We start from the raw sequence: 12,948 nt of genomic DNA, 5'->3' as shown, positions 1-12,948 counted from the left end.
AATAAAATAAACCAATTTGATTGCATAGCTTAGCAATACCTCAATTGTACAACCAAATAAATATATATTTTCTTATTTTCCGTTGAAACAATTTAATCTTAATAAACTGAAATAGTTTGAATATGCATATGCAATAACATATAATTTGTTTTTCAAATTATTGAAGTTTAATACCATAAAAAAATGATTATAGAAAATGGGAAAGACACCTTGAAAAAATATACGTATAACCTTATAAAATAATGACAACACTAATAAATATATTATTATATATTGAAAATAATTTAAGAATATGCGTTTTATTGATAGGATGCGGATATATACAAACTTAAAATAAAAGAAAAAGCTTGCAGGAAAAAGCAAGATTAATAATGCATGCCATTAGCATATTAATGATAAGTATTAAACGAAAAACTAAAAAATATTAAAATAAAAAATAAAATAAAAAATACCCCCATGCATACATATATTATACAAATATATATGTAGGTGTAAACAAAAAAAATAGGATTAATTTTTCTTTTCCTTTTTTATATAACATAAACAAGGAAGCACAAGGGATTTTCAACATGCATATATATGTATACTAAAAAAAATGAACAAATTTTTTTTTGTATTATTTCAAAGCTAGATTGTTCATAATTTTTTACAAAATTTTAATAAATTTTATGACCAGCAATAATATTTTGTGTTTTTTGGTCAGAATATATATTTTATTTTTAAAAAAAGCATTTTTTCACTTGTATCAATTTCTTTTCAATTTTCATTCTGTTCATAATTAATGGTAATTTTTGAAAAGTCATTTGTCTTCCTTCCTGTATATACCATTCTACATCATCATAGCTCGACACACTTATCAATTTAAAATGCTTTAAAAATAGCCGGTTGGGGTGTAGTGTTATATCACCATGGTATCTCTGTAAGAGGAAAAATATCAGTATATATATGAAAAGAAGTAAACAAATTAGTACATAAATAAGGAGGAAAATACTATATATAGCTATTCCTCAGTTAGAAAAAAAAACAAAAAAAATTATGATCATACCTGCATTGCTATAGATCCTGCATTCAAACCCCTAATTGTTGGTGATATGTCTAACAAGGCCATTAACCTTAGAATATATCTGACATTTTCTTTAAATAATATTTCCATCGATGACATTAAAAATCCAGCTCGCCAGCGACCCGAACTTCCTCGCCATTTAACTGGTTTCCCAGCTTCACCATGTACTCTAACTCCCGTAAAAGGGAAAATATGTGGATTTACTTGTGAAACTATTTTATATTTAACTGATAAAATTTGATTTAAATTTCTAGCCGGTATATCACTTTTTAATGAGCCATCATGAAAATACATATTTTTAAATTGCACACTATTTATTATTGTATATTCTTCGTTTAATAGATCAACATTTTTATCTTCATTCAAATCCATTACTTCACTATTACATTTTTTTAATTTTCCATTTTTTTCATTTTTACTTATATTTAAACTCGCTGGTCTTAGTAGCATCATTTTATTACGAATATTATTAAACTTATAACTTAAAGTATCTTTGTCATTTGTATTTTTTTCTGTCTCTCCAGGATTTATGTCTGATTCATACTCTTTTTGATCATCGGATAATTTTTTCTTCTCTGTAGTGGAACTCACGACGGGGGTCCCAACATTCGTTACACTACTTTCTAAAGAATCAGTTTTTTTTACAGTTCTTTTTTTTAAATTCGGACCTTCCTTATTGCCTATATATGTGTTATCCGCTGTTAAGACAGTCTCATCATTCACTTTTATGTTGGCATTAGCATTTTCTTTATAATATAAATTATTATAACAATCTTGGCTGTTTTTACTGTTATTATTTTCCAAATCTTTAACACCTTTATTATTACATGTGCCTGTTTTATCTACATCTCCAGTTTCAGTGTTATTTGGAAGCTCACCATCATTATCTGATTTATTACTACCCATAATATCATGACTTTCTTGGCTTCCTTTGATCGATATTTTTTTATTATATGCACTGTTACTATTTAATATATATTTTAAATTATATACTTGTTTAATTGATATAAATTTATATACGTTTTCTTTAATATATTTTTTTTCTAACAATTTAAATGGCTGTAATAGGTAAGGAAAAGAGCAGCTAGCCAAAACGGCAGTATAAATTAAAACATTTGGTGAGTTCATATAATTTAATACTAAACAGCCATCTTCATCACAAGTAAAAATATCATTTCCTGATTCAGCCCTAGTTACAGTAATATTTAATACTAAATTGGTTTTTATAAAAGCTTCTAAAAATGTCATATCACCATATAAGTCATACACTAATTTAATTATCTTATCCATATCATAAAAGTTTCCTTTTTTAAAGATATTAAAAAAAGAATAAAATAATTTTTCTGACGAAAAGCAGGAAACTATTTTATAAATAAATTCAATATTAAATTCTTCAAGTAATTCTTTATTTGTTCTTGAACATATCCAAGCAGCAATTATACTACCAGCAGATGTTCCACATATTATTTGAGGTAACATATTATCATCATAATTATCTATAAAGCTATTTTGATCGATCAAATATCGTTTCGATTTATTATTGCTACTATTTCTGCTTGCACTGTTTTGCGAGCATTTAGTGTTCGAGCTACTTCGTTGCTTAATACTTACTTCACTTTGATTTTTAATATATTTATAATTATTTTTAAAGTGTATTCCACACTTGTCTGTATAACTACTAGAACTTATAAAACTGTTTATACGATCATTGGAAGATTCCTCTTTTGTATTATTACTTAATATACTTTCATCTGAATCACTACAATCACATGAATCATAATCAAATTGTTCATATGGTTCTACTTCTTGATCGTCATAACTTATACTATTTAAAAGGAAATTTTTTATTTTTAAAAGTTTATTTGTATTTTTTTTTTTTTTTTTTTTCTTATCATTTTCATTTAATTCATAAGTATCTCTATATATAGTATTATTACTTTGATCCGAAAATGTATCCGATTTATTGCTAGTAAAATTTTCTTCGTTATCTTGACTTTCTTCTACATGTTCTTCTTTTTCATTTTTTAAATTTGCATTAGTATATTCATTAAAGTAATCAATGTTTATTGAGGATTTCAAAAAAACTTCTAAGACTCCAAAATGATGCAACCCTAAAATTGCACCTCCACTTAAAAATAAAGCAGTATTACCCCATTGCCTAAATATATCTTTAAAATTATTTTTAATTATTAAATATTCATCGGAATATAAATAATCATCATTTTCTTCTTTATGTTTTTTTACATAATTTTCAATATAATTTAAACCATCCATAACATTATTTATAAAAGTAGTTACAATAATATGAGGTGTGGAATATGTTTTACAATAATATTTTTCTTGAAATATAGCTTTAATTCTTGGTGATGTTGCAATTTTAATATCTTCCAGTAATAGTAATATATTATTATTCGCAAGATTGTTTTCTATACTTTTTGATGTTTTTTTTAATAAATTTACATCATAGGCATTTATATAATCATCATTTTCATTTATATGAATTATTTTTCCAGTTAATACATCCATTTGATAAGCATATTTTATATAGTCACAATAATTATTACATGTTCTCATTAGATTTTCAATTTTTAAAACGCTTTCAAAGTTAGCGTTAAGTTCGTCGTAGTGATTATCTGTTTCATTTTTGTCTGAATGCTTTAATTTGGTTACTTTCCGTTTTCCAAAAAATTCATAAATTTTTCGCTTTTTGTTGGATATGTATCTACGTAAGTCTATACATGTTGTTACTATGAAAAAGGATGTATTTTCAAAAGTGAAAATAAAAAAACGAATTAATAAATATATAAAAGCATTTAAAGCAAATGCTATTATTAATATAATAAAAATTGGAATTTTTAAAAAATGATGAGCACTGAAATTTTCATAATTTGAATTTTTCTTTTTTTTTTTCCGGTTCTTTTTTAATGAATCTAGGCTAAATTCAGGCCTTTTCATTTTACCACTAGCATGTATTATTATTTATATACTTTATGGTATCTATATAATGCTACATTACTGGATATATACATCATCACATGGAATATGAAACGAATTAAAAGAGTTGCATACAAATTAATAAATCATGTATTGTCAGACGGTTCAATGCGCACGTGCACATGTTCATGCATATGCAAACGTATGTAATGCATAGGACAAATGTAGAATATTGATGATATTGTAAGCCGATGCCACAAAGGAGAAAGAGCTTTATCAACTATGCTAACAATAGGAATGAGATCAAAACATGTGCAAAATGATTTACAAATGTTTATAAAGGTTTACAATTCTATGAAATAACAAGGTTGAAATAAATTATTATGTATACTAGCTTTTTTATGGATTTACAATAATTCTATTGATTAATAACAATTATGAAATATATCACATTTTTAATACCATTGAAAAGTAAATATAATTAATTAATAAATTCGTAAAATATATACAAAAATAAACATACCATATTCTAATTATATGATAAAGAAAAATAAATAAAAATAATGAAATGATAATATAAACTTAAGAATACACAATTTTGATCTTAAAAAAAAAAAAAAAAATTATTAACTTTTAAGAAATAAATTAATAACAATTATATATTTTCAATTAATTTATTAAGGCTAAATATATTGAATCACAAATACTCAAAGAATGTGTTTCTTTTATTTTGTTTGCTTATTCTTTCACTAATCATTTTGTGATTTATATAATTTTTTTTAACTTACAAAAATATATATAATATATATTATTCTTAGTGTTTGTGCATTAGAAGATCTTCTATAAATATTTTTATGAAACGCTCATATACAATTCCATACTATATGCAAACAATATTATATATATACTTATTTTATATTTTTCCAATATATATATATACAATTTTTATTTATATAAAATGTAAACATAATGCATAATACATTTCGTTGTAGAAAATGCAAAATTATTTTTTATTTTTTTTGATTCATCGAAAAAATTAAAAATTCAACGAAAACAAACAGCGAAAATTTTAAAAAAATTCTACAATAACGAAATATATGGACAGTTGTAAAAATGCGCATAAAAACAATCGAAAAGAAAAAAGGCAAAGAAAAATTAGAATTGCAATGTCAATAATAAAAAAAAATATAATACCAAAATGGAAAATAAATTTATATATTTATTTAATTAAAAATAAAAACAAAAAAAATAAAAATTTTATGTTAAAAATAAACAAATGAAAAGGTTTTCAAATAATACAATACATTATTTAATGATGAAAAAAAATAAATTTGAAAAAAAACGAGAAAGGAAATATTGTGCATAGACATGTTTAAATACGAACAAAAGTCTATGCAAATTTTTTCCAAATTTTTGCATATTTTTCCAAATTTTTCCAACCTATTTTTACAACATATATATAAGGAATGATGACAAAATTGGGGTATACCTTTTTAATGTCTATAATATGAAATAACGTGAGTGCCCACAATTTTGTTGTAACCCAATTAGCATAATTCCTACTACTTTAAATGAAATAAATAATAATAAATTTTACATGCATACATACATACATACATACATACATAATAATATGCTTACAATGTGTTTAAAATAGTGAGCAATAATATACTGTGTATTGTTAAAGGTTAAACAATTTTATATTAAAAAAGTAGGTAACCCATAAACCATTTTTATTTATCGATTCGAAAGTTCCAATATTCCTATTTCTCATTTTATAGAAAACTATTTTGATGTTATCGATTTGTTTTTTGTGCATCTTTTACACATACATATATTGAAGTCCATCACTTAATAATAACTAACACATGAATGATTAAACCCGTTTTAACCTGCTCATTATTTGTAAGCAAAATTTGAATGAGCTATAGCTAGCAAAAGAATAAAAAAGAATAATACCCTAGTAAACGTCTCACTAAGTGTTTGTAAATTTTTTGCAAATTTTTGTAAAAAGGTATTAGCAAATATAATTGCCATATGTTCATACTTTATTAACTACTTAGCATATACAAAAGTAACAACAGTATGACACACTTGCTAGCATAAGAAAGTTCAAACCGAAAAAGAATATAAACAATAAAATGAAAAAATATTAATAATGGGCTTATTATGGTATGATAAATTTTGGTGGCAAACAAGGCCCTATTTATAATCGATACTGTTATAAAATTCTTTCTGTATATATATTTTTTTCTATAAATATTTTAACCGTTTAATAGTTAAAATTTGATTAAATATATTTAATTATTTTATTAAAAAGTTGAAAAAAATACAATTTTTAGTAATACCATTTATTTATTAATCTATATATATATAATTAATGAGTGCGTATAATAATTTATTTTTACAATTTCATTGATTTATTTTAAAAAAAAAAAGAAATTAGAATAAATAGCAATAAAGTATCTTTATTTTAATTTTATTAAGTGATGATTTATTTTTTATAAAATTTCATATTTTATAAATATACGTGTATATATAAGTTTTCATTTATTATGCATTTATCCCGTTTGTCGTGATATGCCAAGCATGTATAATCCATAAATTAATATAATCATTATATTCAATTATATAATAATATCGCTTACATATTTAATTATATATAATTTTATAACATATGATATACAATTTTTGCGATTATAAATTAAATAAAGGGGATAAGTATTTATGATTGAATTGTAGGATTTTTATATAACTTATGGGAATAATATTTTATCACAAGATTTTAAATAAAACTTTCGATTTTTGATTATATTTTTATTTATTTGTATATTATTTTGTCCCTACATTTTAAAGACATTTTATTAAATTATTACTATACCATATTATTACTATACCATTATTATTATTTAATTAATTACAATGGAACAAATGAATCAAGAGTCAATAAAACATGAGGAGGAAAACTTTAGGGCTCAAGTTGATGATATAAATAATATTGACAAAGAATTTAGCGATTTACAAAAATTAAAGGTAACAATAAAAATGTATTAACAGTTCATATATTTTTTTTTCTCTATCTATAGAGTATAAACTATGATATATGTGTAGTCGCAAATACTTTCTTAATAATTAAAGCACTATTCTTTTCAAAATAGTATGATTATTTTTTTTTTCTATTTTTACAACCTAATTTAGATGATGAACGATGGAGCAGAAATGCAGATGAACCAAGGCGGGGCTCCAGATTCTCATGAAATGGAGCAAGAAGAGATAAACAACAGATCGATATTCGTTGGAAATGTAATAAGCAAATAGAAAAAATACTCGATAGAATATATCAGCTTGAAAAAAAACACTTTCGACCTACTAATTTAATTTACATATACAATCAGTGTGCATATCTCTGTACATATAAATATATTTTTTACATTTCCTACAATTTTGTAATACAGGTTGATTATTCGACACAACCAGAAGAACTTCAATCCCTCTTTTCAGAATGCGGAGTAATAAATAGAGTCACAATTTTAGTAAATAAAAACACTGGGCACTCCAAAGGGTATGCTTCGCTTTTCTTTGGCGTGTGCATACTATGCGCATTATTATTTTTTATTTCGTATTTATTCATATTTATATCCTTAATATATATTATATATTTTTTGATTCCCACAGATATGCATACATAGAGTTTGCCGACCCATCGTCCGTTCGAACGGCCTTATCATTATCTGAGTCATTTTTCAAAAAAAGACAAATTAAAGTAAATTTAAATTAGAAATATGCATGCTGCATAAGCTGAGCGAAGTGCGCATTTTTACCTGCACCGTGCATAATATTCTGACCATGCATAATATTCTGGCCGTGTACAATATTCTGGCCGCGCATAATATTCTGACCGTACATATAATTTTGTCCATTTTTAAAATTAAAATAGGTTTGCAGTAAAAGGAGAAATATACCAGGATTTAATAGACCACGAATGAGCGCATTCAGAGGAAGAGTTATGAAATCACCTTTAAGCTCAAGAGGAAGATTTGGGTAAATAAAAATTACGAAATAAATACGAAATAAATTATGTAATTTTTCGAATTTTGGAAAATTGTCAATTCCAAGCATATATATTTTACACACGAATATTATAAGAATTATAAAAATGCATATTTTTTTTCGATTTCTTATCCATTTCAGACTTCGACAACCAAGCTTTAGACCATTTTACAGAGGAAGAGGAGCTTACAAAAAAGTTGTTACCAATCCATATGAAAGAACATAAATTCATAACATATATAAATTATATGTTTATGGATATTGTTTATTTTTTTTTGCTATAGTATTGTATTTCTTTTAATATATATTAATACTTGAAAGAAAAGGAATAAAAACAAGATTGAAAATGTAATACAAAATTATTTAGGTTATATATGTGTGCAGTATATAAAATATTCTACACACATATGTATGCCTTTAAATAGTATACTATATTTGGATTTATTCATATTCACTATTGTGATTATATATGAATTATACGTAAATTCTTTTAATATACATAAACATGTATACAACCATTTTATTTTATCGAGAGGGATATTTATATATACAATGGTATTATATATAAATACATATTTTCAATTTTTTTATTTTATTTTTTTTTATTTATGTTTAGTGCATATTTTTACATATTTTTTTTTCTTCTCATTATTTTTATAGAAAAATTCAAACTGTGTATATGTTTATTTTGTATATAAATATGTGAATTTTAAAATAATACTCAAACTATTATTTCATTCATATATTATCTTTTATCATTATTAATAATATTTTTTTTTTTTTTCCTTATACTTATTTATACAACATATGGATATTTATGCAACATACATAGCATATATATCTATATTTCATGTACACCTTATGTTATTATCTTGTTAAAATGAAAAAAATTGTGTGCCTTTTTATTCTTATGCTTATTATTTTTTTATTTATCCATTGTGATTAAAGAAAGAAAAAAATTTATATATCCCATTTATTAAATTAAAAAAAAAAAAAAAAAAATTAAAAAAAAAAGACAAAAGAAAAGAGAAAAGAAAAGAAAAGAGAAAAAGGAAAAATAAAAGAATAAAGCTCTTTTAATAAATTAAAAAATATTTGTCAAAATAATGTAAGAAATATTCACAACCACATATTATATTTTTTGTATTCCTTTTGTTTTAAGCATTGTGTCTACATTTGTGAATAAATTGATGGTGCAGCAATTTTGATTATTATTTTTTTTTTTATATTTATACCTTTTGATTATTTCTTATATTTATAAACAGGTATTATATTGTTTAATATTTTTAAAATGTTATAATTCAATTTTCAACCTGAGTGTTTTTTTGTATTTTTATTTGCTACTACTCTTATTTTCCAATCCTCACATTAAACACGTATTTTTATGTAAATATAAATATTGATTTGCTTAAATTTTTTTTATTCAATTACTTTTTCCCTTTATTAATATTTTATTAAGGTGACTATGAATAAATAGGTGTGTAGGATATAAATACACAGATTAAGACCATATGGCTATTCACAAATAATACAACCATTTACTATATAACCAAAGAGCATTTCTAAAATTTTCAAAAGATTGCACACTCATATTTTAGTATAGACTCATGATATGATAAAAATATGCTTTACTTATAGTCTACCGTTATACATAAATTTTAATAAGTTGAAAAAAAAGCACCTCTCCAATTTTTCTTTCTACACATATATTTGTGAGGATAGCGGATTTATTATAAAGCTCTTCAATTATTAAAAGAAATTTATAATTTTTCATAAAAATTGGTAAATTTATTAAGATTGTAAAAAAGAGCAAAGGAAAATATTTTGTGTGCATGATATTATAAAAAGTTTTGAATTAAAATTATGTAATTTTTATTAAAAGTGGAAAAACATAAAATATTGTCATACCATTTATATGTTGAATTATTTTTACACAACTTAAAATTTAATAATATTCCTGATAACAACAATAAGAAAGATATACATTTTAAGTGATACCCAAAATAGTTTATAAATTTTAATAAAAGGGAAAAAATAAAATAAGAGAACTAAAGGTAAATTGTAAGTGATGAGTGTAATAATTTTGTATAAAAAGCCAAAATGTTATACAGCTAATTTGAGGAGAAAAATATGCGATGTATGCACTTTTTTTATGTACGTATGCATAAATTAAAGTGACAAATTATAGAAGAAAAAACAGTTTAAAAATAAATACGTAAAATATGTAAAATAAGAATATTATACATAAATAATAGAGCCATCAAAATAAGTATATTTTCTTGTAATAAGAATATGTGAAGAAAGAAAACAAGCATAAGTTTAATTTTCCTTTTTCAAGTGTGTCCTCATTTTTTATGCACAAAATAGCTTTTTATTCGGATTAAAAAAAAAAAAAAAAAAAATTATGAACCCTGTATTAGTTAGCTATACATTTATGCCTAAAAAATATTTGAAAATCTCTAAACGCTATATTACAATAGATAGTAAGATATATGGACACTTTAATACTAATAAAAATATTTATTTTCAAAGAATTTATACTAATACATTTTTAAATAATAATATAAATATTATTCATAGTAATTGCGAAATATTTTTTTGTAATTCCCGTTCATTATTTTCGCGTCGCTTTACTATATTATCTTCTTGCAACAATATTGTAACGTGTGAAAAAAATAAAACGATAAAAACAATGAGTAACGATAATAAAAGAGATCCTATCAATGATACTTCCCAGACAAACAATAGTACGATTAATAAACAAAGCATGGATAGCTCTAATTACGACTATGATTATATAGTTATTGGTGGAGGACCTGGTGGTATGGCATCCGCTAAAGAAGCTGCTTCACATGGAGCTAAAGTTTTGCTATTTGATTTTGTTAAGCCAAGTACCCAAGGAACAAAATGGGGTATTGGAGGTACATGCGTAAATGTAGGATGTGTACCAAAAAAGTTAATGCATTATGCAGGAAATATGGGAACCTTATTTAAAAATGATTCAGAGAAATATGGATGGGATTGTGATAATCTAAAACATGATTGGAATAAATTAGTTAGCACTGTTCAGTCTCATATACGTTCATTAAATTTTAGTTATATGGTAGGATTAAAATCTTCGAAAGTAAAATATATTAACGGGTTAGCTAAATTAAAAGATAAAAATACAGTGTCATATTATTTAAAAGGTGATACTTCTAAAGAAGAATGTGTAACAGGAAAATATATTTTAGTTGCAACAGGATGTAGACCAAATATACCAGATGATGTTATAGGTGCTAAAGAACTAAGTATAACTTCTGATGATATATTCTCTTTAAAAAGATGTCCAGGAAAAACATTAGTTGTTGGTGCTTCATATGTAGCTTTAGAATGTGCTGGTTTTTTAAATTCATTAGGTTATGATGTAACAATATCAGTACGTTCGATAATATTAAGAGGCTTTGATCAACAGTGTGCAAATAAAATAAAATTATATATGGAAGAACAAGGTGTAACATTTATGACTGGTGTGTTACCTAAAAAACTAACAAAAGAAAATGATAAAATCCTCGTCCATTTTAATAATGATACTACAGAAGTATTTGATACTGTTTTATATGCAATAGGTAGAAAGGGAGATATCGATGGTTTAAATTTAGAAAAATTAAATATAAATATAAATAATAATAATAAAAAAATAATAGCAGATCAATTTAGCTGTACAAATATTCCTAATATTTTTGCAGTTGGAGATATTGCTGAAAATGTACCTGAGCTAGCACCAGTAGCTATAAAAGCAGGAGAAATATTGGCTAGACGATTATTTAAAAATTCAAATGAAATTATGAAATATGATTTTATACCAACATCAATTTATACACCTATTGAATATGGATCATGTGGATACTCAGAAGAAAAAGCATATGAAATATTTGGAAAAAATAATATCGAAGTATTTTTACAAGAATTTAATAATTTAGAAATATCAGCAGTTCATAGAATAAAACATATTAAAGCACAAAAAGATGAATATGATGTTGATATATCAAGTACTTGCTTTTCTAAACTTGTATGTTTAAAAAACGAAGATAATCGAGTTGTTGGTTTTCATTATGTTGGACCTAATGCAGGTGAAGTTACTCAAGGAATGGCATTAGCTTTAAAATTAAATGCAAAGAAATCCGATTTTGATAACTGTATTGGAATACATCCAACAGATGCAGAATCATTTATGAATCTAACAATTACTTTATCATCTGGTTTGTCTTATGCTGCTAAAGGTGGATGTGGTGGAGGAAAATGCGGATAAAAAAATATTCCATAAAAATTGTATTCTACATAATTTATACATTATTACATCTAAAATAGCTTTAAAAAAAGTGGACCCCAATTGATTCATACACATCTAACTATTTTTTTTCACAAAATATATCCCCTTATTTTGTATTAAATTATTATGCATAAATTTTTATTTAATTTGTATTTTTCTATTTTTATAAAACAAACTTAATAATACCTCTACAATAAAAAATTTAATAAGACACTTTTATTCTTCCCCCTTTCAAAGATTAAATAATATAACTTGACATTGTTCATTTCAACTTATTCATATTTTTTAATTCCTAATTTTTATATGATACATTTAGAAAGTGGATTAAGAGCCTTTTACGTGTTAGTCCATCTACGTACAGATGCAAATGTGTCCTTATATAATACCATTTTATGAAAATATACCAAGCTGAAGCTAAAGAATGTTTATTTTTTTTTCATATATTTCTTAACTTTTTAATGTGTACTAAAAATGGCTATTCATATAAGGGCATTTTTTTGTGGCATTACAAGGACACATTAAAAAGTTAGAAAATATATGAAAAAAAAATAATAATTAAAAAAATGTAGAATAATATAAATAAAACACA

At 23.8% G+C, this 12,948-nt stretch overlaps 3 protein-coding genes across 3 annotated transcripts; 2 read left to right on the top strand and 1 right to left on the bottom strand.

Annotated features, from left to right (window-relative positions):
- Positions 1-719: 719 nt before the first annotated feature.
- PCHAS_0825200 (patatin-like phospholipase, putative) lies at positions 720-4,018 on the bottom strand (the record flags this gene model as incomplete). The annotated part of the gene is made up of 2 exons (XM_739048.1): positions 720-917; positions 1,046-4,018. 2 exons carry the CDS (start codon positions 4,016-4,018, stop codon positions 720-722), a joined length of 3,171 nt encoding a protein of 1,056 aa, XP_744141.1.
- Positions 4,019-6,919: 2,901 nt separating this feature from the next.
- Positions 6,920-8,273, top strand: PCHAS_0825100 (polyadenylate-binding protein 2, putative; the record flags this gene model as incomplete). Its single annotated transcript, XM_016797918.1, has 6 exons — positions 6,920-7,030; positions 7,196-7,300; positions 7,453-7,559; positions 7,673-7,760; positions 7,935-8,038; positions 8,189-8,273. 6 exons carry the CDS (start codon positions 6,920-6,922, stop codon positions 8,271-8,273), a joined length of 600 nt encoding a protein of 199 aa, XP_016653821.1.
- Positions 8,274-10,451: 2,178 nt separating this feature from the next.
- Positions 10,452-12,338, top strand: PCHAS_0825000 (thioredoxin reductase, putative; the record flags this gene model as incomplete). Its single annotated transcript, XM_739916.2, has 1 exon — positions 10,452-12,338. The coding sequence occupies one exon, from the start codon at positions 10,452-10,454 to the stop codon at positions 12,336-12,338; it is 1,887 nt and encodes a 628-aa protein (XP_745009.2).
- Between the last annotated feature and the right edge of the window lie 610 nt (positions 12,339-12,948).

The sequence above is a fragment of the Plasmodium chabaudi genome (genome assembly GCF_900002335.3).
Source record: "Plasmodium chabaudi chabaudi strain AS genome assembly, chromosome: 8".
Taxonomy (NCBI): Eukaryota; Apicomplexa; class Aconoidasida; order Haemosporida; family Plasmodiidae; genus Plasmodium; species Plasmodium chabaudi.
Note: the sequence above shows the minus strand (reverse complement) of the source record. Positions and strands in the feature narration are given on the sequence as shown.